Source organism: Nerophis lumbriciformis, linkage group LG25 (assembly GCF_033978685.3).
Source record: "Nerophis lumbriciformis linkage group LG25, RoL_Nlum_v2.1, whole genome shotgun sequence".
NCBI lineage: Eukaryota > Metazoa > Chordata > Actinopteri > Syngnathiformes > Syngnathidae > Nerophis > Nerophis lumbriciformis.
The window spans coordinates 9,755,758-9,779,637 of NC_084572.2; the positions used below are offsets into that span (position 1 = coordinate 9,755,758).

The window sequence follows — 23,880 nt, forward strand, 5'->3', positions numbered from 1 at the left end:
TTATGTTAGATCCACTATGGACTGGACTCTCACTATTATGTTGGATCCACTATGGACTGGACTCTCACAATATTATGCTAGATCCACTATGGACTGGACTCTCACTATTATGTTAGATCCACTATGGACTGGACTCTCACTATTATGTTAGATCCACTATGGACTGGACTCTCACACTATTATGTTAGATCCACTATGGACTGGACTCTCACTATTATGTTAGATCCACTATGGACTGGACTCTCACTATTATGTTAGATCCACTATGGACTGGACTCTCACACTATTATGTTAGATCCACTATGGACTGGACTCTCACTATTATGCTAGATCCACTATGGACTGGACTCTCACTATTATGTTAGAGCCACTATGGACTGGACTCTCTCACTATTATGTTAGATCCACTATGGACTGGACTCTCACACTATTATGTTAGATCCACTATGGACTGGACTCTCACTATTATGTTAGATCCACTATGGACTGGACTCTCACACTATTATGTTATATCCACTATGGACTGGACTCTCACACTATTATATTAGATCCACTATGGACTGGACTCTCACTATTATGTTAGATCCACTATGGACTGGACTCTCACAATATTATGCTAGATCCACTATGGACTGGACTCTCACACTATTATGTTAGATCCACTATGGACTGGACTCTCACTATTATGTTAGATCCACTATGGACTGGACTCTCACTATTATGCTAGATCCACTATGGACTGGACTCTCACAATATTATGTTAGATCCACTATGGACTGGACTCTCACAATATTATGCTAGATCCACTATGGACTGGACTCCCACACTATTATGTTAGATCCACTATGGACTGGACTCTCACAATATTATGCTAGATCCACTATGGACTGGACTCTCACACTATTATGTTAGATCCACTATGGACTGGACTCTCACTATTATGTTAGATCCACTATGGACTGGACTCTCACTATTATGCTAGATCCACTATGGACTGGACTCTCACAATATTATGTTAGATCCACTATGGACTGGACTCTCACAATATTATGCTAGATCCACTATGGACTGGACTCTCTCACTATTATGTTAGATCCACTATGGACTGGACTCTCACTATTATGTTTGATACACTATGGACTGGACTCTCACACTATTATGTTAGATCCACTATGGACTGGACTCTCACTATTATGTTAGATCCACTATGGACTGGACTCTCACTATTATGTTAGATCCACTATGGACTGGACTCTCACTATTATGTTAGATCCACTATGGACTGGACTCTCACTATTATGTTAGATCCACTATGGACTGGACTCTCACACTATTATGTTAGATCCACTATGGACTGGACTCTCACTATTATGTTTTATCCACTATGGACTGGACTCTCACACTATTATGTTAGATCCACTATGGACTGGACTCTCACTATTATGTTAGATCCACTATGGACTGGACTCTCACTATTATGTTAGATCCACTATGGACTGGACTCTCACTATTATGTTAGATCCACTATGGACTGGACTCTCACTATTATGTTAGATCCACTATGGACTGGACTATCACTATTATGTTAGATCCACTATGGACTAGACTCTCACACTATTATATTAGATCCACTATGGACTGGACTCTCACTATTATGTTAGATCCACTATGGACTGGACTCTCACAATATTATGTTAGATCCACTATGGACTGGACTCTCACACTATTATGTTAGATCCACTATGGACTGGACTCTCACTATTATGTTAGATCCACTATGGACTGGACTCTCACTATTATGTTAGATCCACTATGGACTGGACTCTCACTATTATGTTAGATCCACTATGGACTGGACTCTCACACTATTATGTTAGATCCACTATGGACTGGACTCTCACTATTATGTTTGATCCACTATGGACTGGACTCTCACACTATTATGTTAGATCCACTATGGACTGGACTCTCACTATTATGTTAGATCCACTATGGACTGGACTCTCACTATTATGTTAGATCCACTATGGACTGGACTCTCACTATTATGTTAGATCCACTATGGACTGGACTCTCACTATTATGTTAGATCCACTATGGACTGGACTATCACTATTATGTTAGATCCACTATGGACTAGACTCTCACACTATTATATTAGATCCACTATGGACTGGACTCTCACTATTATGTTAGATCCACTATGGACTGGACTCTCACAATATTATGTTAGATCCACTATGGACTGGACTCTCACACTATTATGTTAAATCCACTATGGACTGGACTCTCACTATTATGTTAGATCCGCTATGGACTGGACTCTCACTATTATGTTAGATCCACTATGGACTGGACTCACACTATTATGTTAGATCCACTATGGACTGGACCCTCACTATTATGCCAGATCCACTATGGACTGGACTCTCACTATTATGTTAGATCCACTATAGACTAGACTCTCACTATTATGCTAGATCCACTATGGACTGGACTCTCACTATTATGTTAGATCCACTATGGACTGGACTCTCACACTATTAGGTTAGATCCACTATGGACTGGACTCTCACACTATTATTTTAGATCCACTATGGACTGGACTCTCACTATTATGTTAGATCCACTATGGACTGGACTCTTAGTATTATGTTAGATCCACTATGGACTAGACTCTCACAATATTATGCTAGATCCACTATGGACTGGACTCTCACTATTATGTTAGATCCACTATGGACTGGACTCTCACACTATTATGTTAGATCCACTATGGACTGGACTCTCACTATTATGTTAGATCCACTATGGACTGGACTCTCACTATTATGTTAGATCCACTATGGACTGGACTCTCACACTATTATATTAGATCCACTATGGACGGGACTCTCACACTATTATATTAGATCCACTATGGACTGGACTCTCACAATATTATGTTAGATCCACTCGACGTCCATTGCACCGGGGGTCCCCACATCTGCGGTCCTCTCCAAGGTTTCTCATTGTCCCACTGGGTTGCCCTGATGTGGGCTCTGGACCGAGGATGTCGTTGTGGCTTGTGCAGCCCTTTGAGACACTCGTGATTTAGGGCTATATAAATAAATAAACATTGATTGATATTGAATGTATTGCACTCTATTTGCGTGATATGCAAGGTGACCAGCAGAGGGCAGCAAACGCCACATAGAAATCAAAGCTTCTAAGTCACCTTCACAAACCAATTAATTTGTTGTATATATTTTATTTTTTTACAATTTTTACCCTGAAATGCGAAAAGGAATTGCCTTTTAAACGAGTATCAAAACAGGACTCGCATTTTACGAGAGTGTTTGCCGGCGTGGAAGAATGATAGTGACGTTTTCACGCCAGAGGGCAAATCGATGCTCGTATCATCACATTGATTGGCTCAGGCTGTGTGGGGTCGCCATCCCAGCCACGCAGCAGGGGGGGGGGCTTTGGGGGAACTGAGGGATAATCAGCACCCAGGGGTGCAGGCATCTGTGGGTGCGGCGCATCACACACACACACACACACACACACACACACACACACACACACACACACACACACACACACGGATAGAGCATGCTGAGGCTTTAAAGACGCTGTTAAAGTGAGCAAAGGTGCACTGTGCATGAGTGACATGTAGAGGAGGGCTGAGGGAGGAGGAGGACCCAGTGGGGGAAAAAAGGAAGGCAGGGATGTGAGCTTGCAAGGACAGATGGCACCAAGGGGAGGGGAAAACACTCCACTCGCCTGCGAGACCGTGTGAGAGGCAGCCGACGCTCGACGACGCTCCGAGGAGGATGTTCGCATCATCACCGTGGTCTTCATCAGCACCCAGGAGCGGACCCTAGACCAAGCACAAATACATGAGGAGGCAAGCAGCAGCGTCAGAGTGGAATCTACCAGAAGGCGGTCATCTTTGAAGGTCTCCCCTTCTCTTGCCTTTTTGTTGTTTTTTTTTGGCGTGTGGACCGAAAGCATGAGTGAGGCCAAAAAAGGCGAGCTGGCCATGAGAGATAAAGCCATCCTGCACCAGCAGCGGCGTCTCAAGCAGGCCACTCAGTTCACGCACAAGGACTCGGCTGACCTCCTGCCCCTGGACGGCCTCAAGAGGCTGGGGACGTCCAAAGACCTGGTGAGTGGCGAGTGGAACCAACTTCCTGTTGCAATAACCTTCTGTGTACACCAGGTCTACCATGGACTCTGTGAACACAATGATAGCACAAACAGTAATCCCAATGTAGATGACCACCATGTATCCACCTGGATTGTCGACAAACTATTAACATGGTAGTCCTAGGGTCAAATGAGTCGCCTGCAAGCATTTTCAGCCGCAGATTGAGAGCTAACACAAAATGTTGATTGATTCCTGGTGTGACCATTCCATTCTCGCTATATATCATCTCGTATACACAAAAGCAGTGAAGTTGTCACGTTGTGTAAATGGTAAACAAAAAGAGAATACAACAAATCCTTTTCAACTGATATTCAATTGAATAGACTGCAAAGACAAGATATTTCATGTTCACACTGAGAAACTTCATTTTTTTAATGCAAATAATCATTAAGTCATACTTGCCAACCTTGAGACCTCCGATTTCGGGAGGTGGGGGGTGGGGGCGTGGTCGGGGGTGGGGCAGGGCGTGGTTGGGGGCGTGGTTAAGAGGGGAGGAGTATATTGACAGCTAGAATTAAGTATCGCATATATATATATATATATATATATATATATATATACATACATCCTGAAAATATGCAAACTAAACTGTGTTTAGATAATTGATACTTCAAACTTGCATAAATAAATCTTAAGGAATATTGTCACGGCTTGATCTTGAGAGTTTGCTTTTCCAGGATGCAGCGGAAAGTTGGCACGGGCGAGACGGGAACCAAGGTACATGATTTATTTATTAAAAAAAGATCAAACAAAAAGCGCGCACAATGGCGGAGAATAAACTATGAAAAACAAAAAGACTATAAACATGGAACCAAAACTTACTGTGACAAGGGACATGAAGCAGGATCATAGAGGAGTGTGCAGAAGCATATATGGGGTGCGAGGTCGTCAGGCTGAACAACAGAAAATGAATTAACTTAAATACTATGGACATGATTAACGAAAACAGGTGCGTGACTCAAGACGTGAAACAGGTGCGTGACGTGACAGGTGAAAACTAATGGTTGCTATGGTGACCAGACAAGGGAGTGAAAAGACAGAAACTAAACAAAACATGACTTAAAACAAAACATGATAATACAGACATGACAGAGCCCCTCCCTTAAGGACAGATACCAGATGTCCAAGAAAAAAAACTTAACAAAAGTCATGGGAGGGCGGGAGGGGAACATGGCGGTGGGTCGCCAGCCCAAGTGGCCCCGAATCCACCGAGGCAAAGTCAAGTGGCGGCGGCGAGTGGAACACCGCTGCAGCAGGCGAGGCGGATGCCCAGGGATTGGCCACATTCGTGGCCGACTGGGAGGTGGGCGCACTTGGCGTGGCGGGCGACCAGGTAGCGGCCATATCCGTAGCCGACGAGGAGGCAGGCGCGTCGTCAACTTGGCAGGCGTGGCAAGTCAGGCGGCGAAGCTCGGCGTGACGCGTCCAGCGGCGAAGCTCGGCGTGACGCGTCCAGCGGCGAAGCTCGGCGTGGGTCTTGGTCTTGGCATGGCGAGTCTTGGTCTTGGCATGGCGAGTCTTGGTCTTGGCATGGCGAGTCTTGGTCTTGGCATGGCGTGTCTTGGTCTTGGCATGGCGGGTCTTGGTCTTGGTCTTGGCATGGCGGGTCTTGGTCTTGGTCTTGGCATGGCGGGTCTTGGTCTTGGCATGACGGGTCTTGGTCTTGGTCTTGGCATGGCGGGTCTTGGCGTCGTGAAGCTGCGACTGGCGGCACTTGGCGTCGTGGAGCTGCGACTGGCGGCACTTGGCGTCGTGGAGCTGCGACTGGCGGCACTTGGCGTCGTGGAGCTGCGACTGGCGGCACTTGGCGTCGTGGAGCTGCGACTGGCGGCACTTGGCGTCGTGGAGCTGCGACTGGCGGCACTTGGCGTCGTGGAGCTGCGACTGGCGGCACTTGGCGTCGTGGAGCTGCGACTGGCGGCACTTGGCGTCGTGGAGCTGCGACTGGCGGCACTTGGCGTCGTGGAGCTGCGACTGGCGGCACTTGGCGTGGAGGGTCTTGGTCTTGGGCTTGGCGTGGAGGGTCTTGGTCTTGGGCTTGGCGTGGAGGGTCTTGGTCTTGGACTTGGCGTGGAGGGTCTTGGTCTTGGACTTGGCGTGGAGGGTCTTGGTCTTGGACTTGGCGTGGAGGGTCTTGGTCTTGGACTTGGCGTGGAGGGTCTTGGTCTTGGCGTGGAGGGTCTTGGTCTTGGCTAGGCAGTGCTTGGCGGCATGGAGCTGGTACCGGAGCTTGGCATGATGCGGCTAGGCGTGGTGCGGGTACTGGAGTCTGCCGTGGAACTTGGCGTGGTGGAGCTGGTGCTAGCCTTGGTGCGGCAACAGGTGTCGCGACAGGTGCTAGCTGAGGAGCTAGCCTTGGAGCAGGTGGAGGTGGCCTAGCTGGGGGTTGCGGCTTGGCAGGTCGGAAGACTGGTGAGGGCGGTCTTGCTGGAGGCTGTGGCTTGACGGGTCGGTAGACTGGTGAGGGCGGTCGTGCTGGAGGCTGTGGCTTGGCATGGTGATGCCGAGCCACCCCACCAACACAGCTCCCGACCCCAGCCCCCCCCTCAAGGGGCGGATACCAGACGCGCTCCCTGCGGTCTGGAACTCTCTGTAGGGGTGGGCGGGGGAGGGCAGAAATTTCCCCTTTATTTTGGCCAAATTGTTTTGTTTTTTTATCCCCCACCTGGTGTTGTGTGGGCGGAAAAAAAGAAAAAAATTGTGACGGGGGCGGGACTTGAGTCTTGGGGGGCGGGGCATGAGTCTTGGGGGGCGGGGCATGAAATTGGGATGGCTGTGACTGACTAGACCTGATTTCTAAAAACATGTTTTGATAATGCTTTATCAAAGACATGGCATTAGAGTTTTTAGCTGGAGGCGGGTGATTTAAAGAAAAAGTATTGAAACAAAAATCCTGGTCTGTGATGTCATCATGGGGAAGCCGGGCAGACTGCTGCTTGCTTCCGCCCGGAGGGGGCGGGGCTTGTGGGAGCGGCGTGTCCTGCTGGCTCGAGGAAGTTTTTCCCCGTCCTTGGCGACGTTTCCGGGACGGGAGCGACGCGCCGATCGGCACCAGCTTGCCTTCATTCCCCCACATCATCCCCCTGCGCTCCCTGGGGGAAAAGCGCAGCGTCTCTGCCTCCATGGCGCGCAGCACCTCCCAAGAAGCTTCATCCGCATTGTCCAACTCGGCCAACTTCCTTGCGGAAAAGCGGGTCTGCTGACGACCTAATGTCACGGCTTGATCTTGAGAGTTTGCTTTTCCAGGATGCAGCGGAAAGTTGGCACGGGCGAGACGGGAACCAAGGTACATGATTTATTTATTAAAAAAAGATCAAACAAAAAGCGCGCACAATGGCGGAGAATAAACTATGAAAAACAAAAAGACTATAAACATGGAACCAAAACTTACTGTGACAAGGGACATGAAGCAGGATCATAGAGGAGTGTGCAGAAGCATATATGGGGTGCGAGGTCGTCAGGCTGAACAACAGAAAATGAATTAACTTAAATACTATGGACATGATTAACGAAAACAGGTGCGTGACTCAAGACGTGAAACAGGTGCGTGACGTGACAGGTGAAAACTAATGGTTGCTATGGTGACCAGACAAGGGAGTGAAAAGACAGAAACTAAACAAAACATGACTTAAAACAAAACATGATAATACAGACATGACAGAATATAACATAACTTGGCTTCTGAGAGCTTCAAAATGTAATGAATAAAATGCTAAAGTTGTTGATAAACAAGCAATTATTTTAATAATTAAATATGGTCATTTTAAATGAATTATTATGATAATTTAAAATTAATTATTTCAAATATGTTTATTTTAATGTATAATTCTAATGCCTGGATGTAATAAGGAGTCAGAAAAAATACAAATAAAAATATGATTAATTTTGATGTTTTTAGCAAAATTTAGTAAAAATGTATTTTATTAATAAATATATTTATTTTTAGGTAAGATAAACATAATAATACAATTTATCTCTAGTCTGGATGATTTAGTTCTTGTCACCCTGTTGTCCTCCCGTCATGAAAAAAGGCTGTCCTCACTCAGGTCCGCATGGAGCTGGAGGGGGCGTGGCCTCCAGCTCCGGATGAAAATCGGGAGATTTTCGGGAGAATATTTGTCCCAGGATGTTTTCGGGAGAGGCGCTGAATTTCGGGAGTCTCCCGGAAAATTCGGGAGGGTTGGCAAGTATGCATTAAGTTAGAATTTAATGGCAGCAACACATTGTAACAAATTTTTTACCACTGCGTTACATGGCCTTTCCTTTTAACAACACTCAGTAAACGTTTGGGAACTGAGGAGACACATTTTTGAAGTGGAATTATTTCCCATTCTTGCTTGATGTACAGCTTAAGTTGTTCAACAGTCTCCCTTCTCATATTTTAGCCTTCACACATTTTCAATGGGAGACAGGTCTGGACTACAAGCAGGCCAGTCTAGTACCCGCACTCTTTTACTATGAAGCCACGTTGATATAACACGTGGCTTGGCATTGTCTTGCTGAAATAAGCAGGGGTGTCCATGGTAACGTTGCTTGGATGGCAACATATGTTGCTCCAAAACCTGTATGTACCTTTCAGCATTAATGTTGCCTTCACAGATGTGTAAGTTACCCATGTCTTGGGCACTAATACACCCCCAATATCCATAACAATCCGGATGGTTATTTTCCTCTTTGGCCCGGAGGACACGACGTCTACAGTTTCCAAAAACAATTTGAAATGTGGACTCGTCAGACCACAGAACACTTTTACACTTTGCATCAGTCCATCTTAGATGAGCTCGGGCCCAGAGAAGCTGGCGGCGTTTCTGGGAACTGAGGAGACACATTTTTGAAGTGGAATTCTTTCCCATTCTTGCTTGATGTACAGCTTAAGTTGTTCAACAGTCCGGGGGTCTCCGTTGTGCTATTTTAGGCTTCATAATGCGCCACACATTTTCAATGGGAGACAGGTCTGGACTACAGGCAGGCCAGTCTAGTACCCGCACTCTTTTACTATGAAGCCACGCTGTTGTAACGTGCAGAATGTGGCTTGGCATTGTCTTGTTGAAATAAACAGGGGCGTCCATAGAAAAGACATTGCTTGGATGGCAACATATGTTGTTCCAAAACCTGTATGTACCTTTCAGCATTAATGGTGCCTTCACAGATGTGTAAGTTACCCATGCCTTGGGCACTAATACACCCCCATACCATCACACATGCTGGCTTTTACACTTTGCGCCTTTACCAGTCCGGATGTTTTTTTTCCTATTTGGTCCGGAGGACACGATGTCCATAGTTTCCAAAAACAATTTAAAATGTGGACTCGTCAGACCACAGAACACTTTTACACTTTGCATGAGTCCATCTTAGATGAGCTCGGGCCCAGAGAAGCCGGCGGCGTTTCTGGGTGTTGTTGATAAAATGGCTTTCACTTTGCATAGTAGAGTTTTAACTTGCACTTACAGATGTAGCGACCAACTGTAGTTACTGACAGTGGTTTTTCTGAAGTGTTCCTGAGCCCATGTGGTGATATCCTTGACAAACTGATGTGACTTTTTGATGCAGTACCGCCTGAGGGATCAAAGGTTTGTAATATCATGGCTTACGTGCAGTGATTTCTCCAGATTCTCTGAACCTTTTGATATTACAAAATAAATGAACATTTGTTCATTTATGATCATGACTTATGTTAGGCCTTGCTAGCACAACACTGATTAACATTTACATAAAGCCGCCTCGCAGTTGAGTATTTTAACACGCCAGCGTTAGCTTTTCATCTCAACGCTTCATCACGATGGCCGCCAGTCAGCGGGGACACAACGTGAACTTATTAAAAAAATATAACACGTGTTGACGTGAATCCCTAAAAGGTCATTAGCTTCAAGGGGCTTAACGTCATCTATTAGCCGCCCGTGATTCAACATCCGTCCCGGCCTCTTGTGATAAAAAGCAATTATCTTTCCCGCCACGGAATGAAACTCGTCTCAGCGGCTATCAGGAAATCTTTGAGGGAGCACTGTGGCGGCGTGGAGTGGAAATTGTCGTCACGTGCCCTCGCCGCGATGAGCCTGCATCACCGCTGTCGGAGGCAGATATTTACATACATCCGAATTTAAGTGGTTACTTCTTTTATTTCATAATCATATTACAAAGCAGCTAGTGTTTTTCTTCCAATTGTGGTCTTTTGGTTGTCTGCAAAAACTGTGTGCTTAACCTTGAATGAAGAATGTAAGAAAGAGAGATACCCCTTTCTCTTATCTAGCCTTATTTCCAGGTGAGGAGGACGATGGGCATGTGTTTTGGCTAGAGGAACATGAGGGCGAGGGTGGGAGAGAGAGAGACTTAAGAGGGGAGAGGGTTTTTCGGAGGGGGGCAGACCATCTTGGCGGCGCGATTGAATGTTATATGCTGGACTGGTCTCAATGTATATGCAAAGCTTTGCAAATATATTACAAAATACCTATTCTGTCTCTGGTGGTTTTTCTACTCAGCTTTAAGTGTCGTAAAGAGGTTTGGGAGTGACTTGTGACTTGAATTCCCTGGGAGGAACAACTGGTCCAAACGCAACACCGCTTAGCAGACAAGTTCATGTGTGGACGCACACCGAGTCATCATCAGCACAATCATGGAGGAAAATAGTACTTTCTGGAAGCCCAAGCACACTAATAAGAAAGGGGCGGAGCAAGATACAGAGCAATTGTCATGTCTGTGTGATCATGTTTTGTTTTAGTAATGTTCGGTTTAAATTTTGGACTTTTTGTGCACTTTTGTTTTGTTTTGTCACCATAGCAACCATTAGTTTCACCTGTCACGTCACGCACCTGTTCCACGTTTGGACTCATTGTGCACTCTTGTCACCATAGCAACCATTAGTTTTCACCTGTCACGTCACGCACCTGTTTCACGTTTTGAGTCACGCACCTGCTTTCACTAATCATGTCCATAGTATTTAAGTTCATTCATTTTCTGTTGTTCGTTTCTGACGACATCACCACATTTATGCTCCTGCACACTTTCCACACCCTGATGACCCTTGCTACTCTTTTTTTCATGCCGGTTCCATGCCAAGTAAGTTTTTGTTTGTTAAGCCACAGTTAGTGTTTTGTTTAATTGTTCATAGTTTCTGCCAATGTGCAAGTTTTGTGTTTAAAGTCTAGTTTTATTCTCCGCCACTGTGCGCGCTTTTTGTTTATTCCTTTTTTGATAGTTTAAAATAAATCATGTACCCACCTTCAAGCCTTGACCAGTCCAGTTCATTTGCACCACGGGAGAACAAACCAAGCCAAAGTCCAAGTCATGACAGCAATGTGTTGATTGGTGGACGCAACATGAAACTATCATGCTATGGACACTAATAGTTCAACAACAATAAAACTATCATGCAATGGACACTAATAGTTCAACAACAATAAAACTATCATGCTATGGACACTAATAGTTCAACAACAATACAACTATCATGCTATGGACACTAATAGTTCAACAACAATAAAACTATCATGCAATGGACACTAATAGTTCAACAACAATAAAACTATCATGCTATGGACACTAATAGTTCAACAACAATACAACTATCATGCTATGGACACTAATAATTCAACAACAATACAACTATCATGCTATGGACACTAATAGTTCAACAACAATACAACTATCATGCTATGGACACTAATAGTTCAACAACAATGCAACTATCATGCTATGGACACTAATAGTTCAACAATTATACAACTACCATGCTATGGACACTAATAGTTCAACAACAATACAACTATCATGCTATGGACACTAATAGTTCAACAATTATACAACTATCATGCTATGGACACTAATAGTTCAACAACAATAAAACTATCATGCTATGGACACTAATAGTTCAACAATTATACAACTATCATGCTATGGACACTAATAGTTCAACAACAATAAAACTATCATGCTATGGACACTAATAGTTCAACAACAATACAACTACCATGCTATGGACACTAATAGTCCAACAATTATACAACTATCATGCTATGGACACTAATAGTTCAACAACAATAAAACTATCATGCTATGGACACTAATAGTTCAACAATTATACAACTATCATGCTATGGACACTAATAGTTCAACAACAATAAAACTATCATGCTATGGACACTAATAGTTCAACAACAATACAACTACCATGCTATGGACACTAATAGTCCAACAATTATACAACTATCATGCTATGGACACTAATAGTTCAACAACAATACAACTACCATGCTATGGACACTAATAGTCCAACAATTATACAACTATCATGCTATGGACACTAATAGTTCAACAACAATACAACGATCATGCTATGGACACTAATAGTTCAACAACAATAAAACTATCATGCAATAGACACTAATAGTTCAACAACAATACAACTACCATGCTATGGACACTAATAGTCCAACAATTATACAACTATCATGCTATGGACACTAATAGTTCAACAACAATACAACTCTCATGCTATGGACACTAATAGTTCAACAACAATAAAACTATCATGCTATGGACACTAATAGTTCAACAACAATACAACTATCATGCTATGGACACTAATAGTCCAACAATTATACAACTATCATGCTATGGACACTAATAGTTCAACAACAATACAACTATCATGCTACAGACACTAATAGTTCAACAACAATAAACATATCATGCTATGGACACTAATAGTTCAACAACAATACAACTATCATGCTATGGACACTAATAGTTCAAGAACAATAAAACTCTCATGCTATGGACACTAATAGTTCAAGAACAATACAACTATCATGCTATGGACACTAAAAGTTCAACAACAATAAAACTATCATGCTATGGACACTAATAGTTCAACAACAATAAAACTATCATGCAATGGACACTAATAGTTCAACAACAATAAAACTATCATGCTATGGACACTAATAGTTCAACAACAATAAAACTATCATGCTATGGACACTATTAGTTCAATAACAATAAAACTATCATGCAATGGACACTAATAGTTCAACAACAATACAACTATCATGCTATGGACACTAATAGTTCAACAACAATAAAACTATCATGCTATGGACACAAATAGTTCAACAACAATAAAACTATCATGCTATGGACACTAATAGTTCAACAACAATACAACTATCATGCTATGGACACTAATAGTTCAACAACAATAAAACTATCATGCTATGGACACTAATAGTTCAACAACAATATAACTATCATGCTATGGACACTAATAGTTCATCAACAATACAACTATCATGCTATGGACACTAATAGTTCAACAACAATAAAACTATCATGCTATGGACACTAATAGTTCAACAACAATACAACTATCATGCTATGGACACTAATAGTTCAACAACAATAAAACTATCATGCTATGGACACTAATAGTTCAACAACAATACAACTATCATGCTATAGACACTAATAGTTCAACAACAATACAACTATCATGCTATGGACACTAATAGTTCAACAACAATAAAACTATCATGCTATGGATACTAATAGTTCAACAACAATAAAACTATCATGCTATGGACACTAATAGTTCAACAACAATACAACTATCATGCTATGGACACTAATAGTTCAACAACAATACAACTATCATGCAATGGACACTAATAGTTCAATAACAATAAAACTATCATGCTATGGACACTAGTAGTTCAACAACAATAAAACTATCATGCTATGGACACTAATAAATAAACAACAATAAACCTATCATGCTATGGACACTATTAGTTCAACAACAATACAACTTGTATGCTATGGACACTAGTAGTTCAACAACAATAAAACTATCATGCTATGGACACTAATAGTTCAACAACAATAAAACTATCATGCTATGGACACTATTAGTTCAACAACAATACAACTATCATGCTATGGACAGCAATAGTTCAACAACAATAAGACTATCATGCTATGGGCACTAATAGTTCAACAACAATACAACTATCATGCTATGGACACTAATAGTTCAACAACAATACAACTATCATGCTATGGACACTAATAGTTCAACAACAATACAACTATCATGCAATGGACACTAATAGTTCAACAACAATAAAACTATCATGCTATGGACACTAATAGTTCAACAACAATACAACTATCATGCTATGGACATTAATAGTTCAACAACAATACAACTATCATGCTATGGACACTAATAGTTCAACAACAATAAAACTATCATGCTATGGACACTAATAGTTCAACAACAATACAACTATCATGCTATGGACACTAATAGTTCAACAACAATAATACAACTATCATGCTATGGACACTAGTAGTTCAACAACAATAAAACTATCATGCTATGGACACTAATAGTTCAACAACAATACAACTCTCATGCTATGGACACTAATAGTTCAACAACAATACAACTATCATGCTATGGACACTAATAGTTCAACAACAATACAACTATCATGCTATGGACACTAATAGTTCAACAACAATAAAACTATCATGCTATGGACACTAATAGTTCAACAACAATAAAACTATCATGCTATGGACACTAATAGTTCAACAACAATACAACTATCATGCTATGGACACTAATAGTTCAACAACAATACAACTATCATGCTATGGACACTAATAGTTCAACAACAATACAACTATCATGCTATGGACACTAATAGTTCAACAACAATACAACTATCATGCTATGGACACTAATAGTTCAACAACAATAAAACTATCATGCTATGGACACTGGTAGTTCAACAACAATAAAACTATCATGCTATAGACACTAATAGTTAAACAACAATAAAACTATCATGCTATGGACACTAATAGTTCAACAACAATACAACTATCATGCTATGGACACTAATAGTTCAACAACAATAAAAATATCATGCTATGGACACTAATAGTTCAACAACAATACAACTATCATGCTATGGACACTAATAGTTCAACAACAATAAAAATATCACGCTATGGACACTAATAGTTCAACAACAATACAACTATCATGCTATGGACACTAATAGTTCGACAACAATACAACTATCATGCTATGGACACTAATAGTTCAACAACAAGAAAACTATCATGCAATGGACACTGATAGTTCAATAACAATACAACTATCATGCTATGGACACTAATAGTTCAACAACAATACAACTATCATGCAATGGACACTAATAGTTCAACAACAAAACAACTATCATGCTATGGACACTAATAGTTCAAGAACTATACAACTATCATGCTATGGACACTAATAGTTCAAGAACAATAAAACTATCATGCTATGGACACTAATAGTTCAAGAACAATAAAACTATCATGCTATGGACACTAATAGTTCAACAACAAGAAAACTATCATGCTATGGACACTAATAGTTCAACAACAACCACTCCAGACGTGACGCGGTGGTGTCTTCAGCCTTTTCTTCTCCAGCGTGTGACGCCGCGTGCTTACGTAAGAGTTTTTGCTGCTCTTTAGCCTGAGGGGGTGCAGAGCGTCGCTGGAGTTGTTGTGCGAGCGCGAAAAGGGAAGCGTGGTCCCTAGAGGAGTTCACGGGGGATGCTTTATGTAACATGACACACTCGTGTGTGTGTGTGTGTGTGTGTGTGTGTGTGTGTGTGTGTGTGTTAGATGTAGAAGAATAAAAGTGCCAACTCGGAGAGTCGACATTATCATTTAATGCCACAAAGATTGTTGGTATTACAAAAGCCAAAAGCAGTGAAGTTGTGACGTTGTGTAAATGGTAAATAAAAAGAGAATACAACAAATCCTTTTCAACTTATATTCAATTGAATGGACTGCAAAGACAAGATATTTAACGTTCACACTGGAAAACTTTGTTATATTTTGCAAATATTAGCTCATTTGGAATTTGATGCCGGCAACATGTTTCAAAAAAGCTGGCACACGTGGCAAAAAAGACTGAGAAAGTTGACAAATGCTCATCAAACACTTATTTGGAAAATCCCACAGGCATACTTGCCAACCTTGAGACCTCCGATTTCGGGAGGTGGGGGGTGGGCGGTGGGGGGTGAAGGCGTGGTCGGGGGTGGGGCGAGGCGTGGTTGGGGGCGTGGTTAAGAGGGGAGGAGTATATTGACAGCTAGAATTCACCAAGTCAAGTAATTCATATATATATATATATATATATATATATATATATATATATATATATATATATATATATATCTACATCCTGAAAATATGCAAACAAAACTGTGTTTAGATAATTGATACTTCAAACTTGCATAAATAAATATTAAGGAATATAACATAACTTGGCTTCTGAGAGCTTCAAAATGTAATGAATAAAATGCTAAAGTTGTTGATAAACAAGCAATTATTTTAATAATTAAATATGGTCATTTTAAATGAATTATTATGATAATTTAAAATTAATTATTTCAAATATGTTTATTTTAATGTATAATTCTAATGCCTGGATGTAATAAGGAGTCAGAAAAAATACAAATAAAAATACAATTAATTTTGATGTTTTTAGCAAAATATAATAAACATTTATTTCGTTTTTTGTTTTTTTTAATTAATAAATATATTTATTTTTAGGTAAGATAAACATAATAATACAATTTATCTCTCGTATGGATGATTTAGTTTTTGTCACCCTGTTGTCCTCCCGTCGTGAAAAAAGGCCGTCCTCACTCAGGTCCGCATGGAGCTGGAGGCCACACCCCCTCCAGCTCCGGTTGAAAATCGGGAGATTTTCGGGAGAATATTTGTCCCGGGAGGTTTTCGGGAGAGGTGTTGAATTTCGGGAGTCTCCCAGAAAATTTGGGAGGGTTGGCAAGTATGCCCACAGGTGAACAGGCAAATTGGGAACAGGTGGGTGCCATGATTGGGTATAAAAGTAGATTCCATGAAATGCTCAGTCATTCACAAACAAGGATGGGGCGAGGGTCACCACTTTGTCAACAAATGCCTGAGCAAATTGTCCAGCAGTTTAAGAACAACATTTCTCAACCAGCTATTGCAAGGAATTTAGGGATTTCACCATCTACGCTCCGTAATATCATCAAAAAATGTATATTTGCTTTTTCAATGTGTATTTTTATTTGTTTTAAATGTTATTTTTTAGTCTGTCCTTTGCCTCTATTTCTTTGTGGTGTACAGCCCTTTGATTTTCAACTCTGCTTGTTTTTAAAGGGCTTTATAAATAAAGTTGGTATGGTATCAAAAGGTTCAGAGAATCTGGAGAAATCACTGCACGTAAGCAACATGGCCCATGTGTTATGTTTCTAGGATGGAGTTGACGACACAGACACAAGGGGGCAGTAAAGCTCTATGATTTATTATATATATATAGCCAAATATATATATAATAAATAAACAATACTAACTAATAACTAAGGAAATTGAGTGTGACTAAATTCAAGAGTGTGTATGGTGTGAGACTATGCGAAGCGGTTATCTGTTGAGTGTTACCGAGAGCTGTTGTTCCAAACTGGAAGTCCAACGAGGGCGAGGCTTATCTGGGAAGTCCGTGAGACAGAAGAAAGATCCAGGGCGAGAGAGAGAGAGGCGTCAGAGTCCGTGTCCATGCGAGGGGGTCGAGATCCAGGGGGGGGGAAGTCCAAGGGAGTTAAACACACAGCTCGAAACCAAGGCGACGGAAGGAAAACACTCCGGGCACAAGGGAGAAGACAGGGGACAAATCAAGCACGGGGAAGAAACACGGAGAGAGCATAAAGCTTGTCGGCTTACGGTACACCATAGAGAAACTAAGTTACCACCGGGATCCTTGGGTCCACTGGTCCTTATACAGCTCGCCCTCATCAGTCCCAGGTGTGCAGATTGCCGATCCCCCACAGCCTTGCCGGCATGTGGGCGTGACACGTCCAGCGCGAGCAGGGGCGTGTCTCGGCGGTGCTGGTAGACCCAGCTGCCGGGGAAAAGCCGAGTTCGAGCCCGCGCCGTAACACCGGGACCTTCAATCCCTCAGGCTGTACTGCATCAAAAAGTGACATCAGTGTGTAAAGGATATCACCACATGGGTTCAGGAACACTTCAGAAAAACCACTGTCAGTAACTACAGTTGGTCGCTACATCTGTAAGTGCACGTTAAAACTCTACTGTGCAAAGCCAACGCTATTTATCAACAACACCCAGAAACGCCACTGGCTTCGCTGGGCCCGAGCTCATCTAAGATGGACTGATGCAAAGTGGAAAAGTGTTCTGTGGTTGTATTCTGTTTTTATTTACCATTTACACAACGTGCCAACTTCACTGGTTTTGGGTTTTGTGTTTACTGCAGGGATAATATACTGAAAAGTCAAAGTATGCAGGGCCCATTTTGATATTTCTTTATTTTGTTAAAAAGTTAAGCTAAAAACAGACATTATATATGCAAATTTGTGCTATAAGTGACAAAATGTATTATCATCAGTTATTACAGTAAAAAAAAAAAAGTAAGATTTTACAAAAAAAGATGTAATGTCATGAAAAAGTTAAATTTTTTATAGTAATAACTAGGTTGTACGGTATACCAGTACTAGTATAGTACCGCGGTTCTAATGAATCATATTCGGTACTCTACCGCCTCTAAAAAGTATCGGTACCCCACCGTCCTCACGCCATGACATTGCTGGTTTTACTAGCAGAGGAGCATGTTCGGCAGCGCACACACACACAGAGTACTTACAAGCAGACACAGTGTGTGGACAGAAAAGAGAAAATGGATGCATTTTGGTCTAAAAACTAAAGATAAAGGTGAAGTTATATCTAAACATGCTTCACTACACACCGTAGGAGGATACAATAGCTCACCGGCGTCAAGATGTAAACAAACGCCATGGGTGGATCTACACCTGACATCCACTGTAATGATACCAAGTACAAGAGCATATCTAGTCGATACTACTATGATTACATCTATATTTTTTATTGTCACAAAATCTTTTTCCCTTTTTTTATAACTCATATTATGTTTATAAAGTCAGGAAATACGTCCCTGGACACATGAGGACTTTGAATATGACCAATGTATGATCCTGTAACTACTTGGTATCGGATCCATACCAAGTAGTGTGATATCATCCAAAACTAATGTAAAGGTTCAAAAAGAGAAGAATAAGTGATTATTACATTTGAACAGAAGTGTAGATAGAACATGTTAAAACAGAAAATAAGCAGATATTAACAGTAAATGAACAAGTAGATTAATAATATTTTTTTACAGTTTGTCCCTCATAATGTGTACAAAATAATAGGTGTATAAATGACACAATATGTTACTGCATACGTCAAACAGGAGTCTTTGTTTGTTTACTTACTACTAAAAGACAAGTTGTCTAGTATGTTCCCTATTTTATTTAAGGACTAAATTACAATAATAAACATATGTTTCATGTACACTAAGATTTTTGGTTAAAATAAAGACAATAATGCTATTTTTTGTGGTGCCCTTTATTTAGAAAAGTATCGAAATACATTTTGCTACGGGTACCAAAATAAGGGTATCGGGACAACACTAGTAATAAATAATAATAATGATAATATACACTTTGTCACTTATAATACAGTTTTGTCGTCAAATAAATATAATGTCTGTTTTATTTTTTCAGACAAAGGAATATCAAAATGTTCAGTTTATGCGACCCATTGTGGAAACATTTTGGACCACTCCAAGTTATTACAATACAATTTTCACTATTTCTCATTAAATTATGCCTTTTTGCTATTTTTTCCACATTTTAACTACTGTTTTTTTCTGACAATTCGCACTTTGGACACCACTGATTTACAGGAAGAAATAAATAAAACAGAAGACAATAATTCAATTCTACACTCACTCCTTTCACTTTATGTTTAATGCGCGCGGTCTCGGAAATAGCCCGCATCTCACCCGAAGAAAGCTGGGATAGACTCCAGCATACCCGCGACCCTTATGAGGATAAACGGTGTAGAAAAAAATGGATGGACAGATACACTGTGAATCAAAATATAAATATTTAAAATATTTACAGTTTTTTAAATGAATTAAATATAATTATATTATATGTATATTTTGAAATATTTTATATATATTTTATGATATATATATATATATATATATATATATATATATATATATATATATATATATATATATATATATATATATATATATATATTTATATATATATGCATCTATATTACTATTGTATATTATGCAAATCTATTTATAATATATAATTATATATAAATATAATATATAAATCTTTTACATACATTTTTCAAACATGTTATGATTTATAATATATATTTACTTTTTTCAAGCAAAGAAAACAAAGCTAAATAAGAAATACATTAATAACAAAGATAATATTGTCAGAATAATTGTATCTAAGTTATCACAAAACTTTGTGTTTCAATGAGTTCCCGGCAAGAGGACAAAAGGCTTGTAAAACTCCACTGTGTAGGATGGGAAGCGACATGAAGGTGTCGGTTTCTTTGATGTATTGTAATCCACAGAAGATTTTGTCTTGACCCGAGATCTACAAAGGGGAGAGGAAGCAGAACCTGACCCCCCTCCAGGCACCTTTTCTTTGAACTGTTTTGTGACCAAAGACAGCGGCTGTTTACGACCCCCGTCCCTTTAGAAACGGCTGTTGCCATGTAATCAGGGAAAGTCCAAAAAAAAGAGGAGGCGTACAATCTTTCGTCAGAGGGTGGTGGGAGACTGTGCAAGGGTACAGGTCTACACGTTTCTCCTCATTGAGCCAAATTTAATTCGGTCTCTGTTTGATTCCTTGCTTCTTTGTCTGCTTAATGGATGTCATCAGTGTTTGAACCTGACAAATATAAATAAATGTATACATTTATCAGATATTCATTTATTATATATTATTTCATTATCATATATGTGATAGTCATTATTTTAAGCTAAATACATTCATCAACTTTCTCACAATCTTTATGTCTAATGGCGTTTTTATCTACTTAACATCTTTATTTTTTTCACAGCACTAAACAATATTTATTGTAATATAAAAAAATTCTCTTTTTTGTTCCATTTAATTATTTTTTGCACCGAATTAAATCCCCCAACAAAAAAAGGGGCAGGCGGAATCGGCAACTAGATTGGTGGAACTGGTTCAATACATGCCATGCATGAATTAGGGATGTGTGTGTGTGTGTGTGTGCACCTTTTCTTTGAACTGTTTTGTGACCAAAGGCAGCGGCTGTTTACGACCCCCGTACCTTTAGAAACGGCTGTTGCCATGTAATCAGGGAAAGTCCAAATAAAAGAGGAGGCGTACAATCTTTCGTCAGAGCGTGGTGGGACACTGTGCAAGGGTACAGGTCGACATGTTTCTCCTCATTGAGCCAAATTTAATTCTGTCTCTGTTTGATTCCTTGCTTCTTTGTCTGTTTAATATATGTCATCAGTGTTTGAACCTGACAAATATAAATAAATGTATACATTTATCAGATATTCATTTATTATCTATTATTTCATTATCATATATGTGATAGTCATTATTTTAATCTAAATACGTTCATCAACTTTCTCACAATCTTTATGTCTAATGGCGTTTTTATCTACTTAACATCTTTATTTGTTTCACAGCACTAAACAATATTTATTGTAATATAAAAAACAACAAAACATTTACTCTCTTTTTTGTTGCATTGAATTATTTACGTCACCAAATTAAATCCCCCAACAAAAAAAGGGGCGGGCGGGATCGGCGACTTGATTGGTGGAACTGGTTCAATACATGCCATGCATGAATTAGGGGTGTGTGTGTGTGCACCTTTACTTTGAACTGTTTTGTGACCAAAGGCAGCGGCTGTTTACGACCCCTGTCCCTTTAGAAACAGCTGTTGCCATGTAATCAGGGAAAGTCCAAATAAAAGAGGAGGCGTACAATCTTTCGTCAGAGCGTGGTGGGACACTGTGCAAGGGTACAGGTCTACACGTTTCTCCTCATTGAGCCAAATTTAATTCTGTCTCTGTTTGATTCCTTGCTTCTTTGTCTGTTTAATAGATCTCATCAGTGTTTGAACCTGACAAATATAAATAAATGTATACATTTATCAGATATTCATTTATTATCTATTATTTCATTATCATATATGTGATAGTCATTATTTTAATCTAAATACGTTCATCAACTTTCTCACAATCTTTATGTCTAATGGCGTTTTTATCTACTTAACATCTTTATTTGTTTCACAGCACTAAACAATATTTATTGTAATATAAAAAACAACAACATTTATTGTTTTTTTTGTTGCATTTAATTATTTACATCACCGAATTAAATCCCCCAACAAAAAAAGGGGCGGGCGGGATCGGCGACTAGATTGGTGGAACTGGTTCAATACATGCCATGCATGAATTAGGTGTGTGTGTGTGTGTGTGCACCTTTTCTTTGAACTGTTTTGTGACCAAAGGCAGCGGCTGTTTACGACCCCTGTCCCTTTAGAAACAACTGTTTCCATGTAATCAGGGAAAGTCCAAAAAAGAGAGGAGGCGTACAATCTTTCGTCAGAGCGTGGTGGGACACTGTGCAAGGGTGCAGGTCTACACGTTTCTCCTCATTGAGCCAAATTTAATTCTGTCTCTGTTTGATTCCTTGCTTCTTTGTCTGCTTAATAGATGTCATCAGTGTTTGAACCTGACAAATATAAATAAATGTATACATTTATCAGATATTTATTTATTATCTATTATTTAATTATCATATATGTGATAGTCATTATTATAATCTAAATACATTCATCAACTTTCTCACAATCTTTATGTCTAATGGCGTTTTTATCTACTTAACATCTTTATTTGTTTCACAGCACTAAACAATATTTATTGTAATATAAAAAACAACAACATTTATTGTTTTTTTTGTTGCATTTAATTATTTACATCACCGAATTAAATCCCCCAACAAAAAAAGGGGCGGGCGGGATCGGCGACTTGATGGAACTGGTTCAATACATGCCATGCATGAATTAGGGGTGTGTGTGTGTGCACCTTTACTTTGAACTGTTTTGTGACCAAAGGCAGCGGCTGTTTACGACCCCCGTCCCTTTAGAAACAGCTGTTGCCATGTAATCAGGGAAAGTCCAAATAAAAGAGGAGGCGTACAATCTTTCGTCAGAGCGTGGTGGGACACTGTGCAAGGGTACAGGTCTACACGTTTCTCCTCATTGAGCCAAATTTAATTCTGTCTCTGTTTGATTCCTTGCTTCTTTGTCTGTTTAATAGATCTCATCAGTGTTTGAACCTGACAAATATAAATAAATGTATACATTTATCAGATATTCATTTATAATCTATTATTTCATTATCATATATGTGATAGTCATTATTTTAATCTAAATACATGATTTTATGTGTAATGGCGTTTTTATCTACTTAACATCTTTATTTGTTTCACAGCACTAAACGATATTTCTTGTAACATAAAAAAACAAAACATTTATTGTCTTTTTTGTTGCATTGAATTATTTACGTCACTGAATTAAATCCAACAAAAAAAAGGGGTGGGCGGGATTGGCGACTTGATTGGTGGAACTGGTTCAATACATGCCATGCATGAATTAGGGATGTGTGTGTGTGTGTGTGTGTGTGTGTGTGCACCTTTTCTTTGAACTGTTTTGTGACCAAAGGCAGCGGCTGTTTACGACCCCCT

The 23,880-nt window shown here is 40.1% G+C and overlaps 1 protein-coding gene across 1 annotated transcript in view; it reads left to right on the plus strand.

Moving 5' to 3' along the window:
- The first annotated feature begins 3,590 nt into the window (after positions 1-3,590).
- The window catches only part of nrip2 (nuclear receptor interacting protein 2), a 45,703-nt gene continuing 25,413 nt past the window's right edge, over positions 3,591-23,880 (plus strand). Inside the window, exon 1 of the mRNA XM_061983672.1 lies at positions 3,591-4,150. Within this exon, the coding sequence (XP_061839656.1) occupies positions 3,995-4,150 (156 nt within the window). The 5' untranslated portion in view covers positions 3,591-3,994. The remainder of the gene's footprint in view (positions 4,151-23,880) is intronic.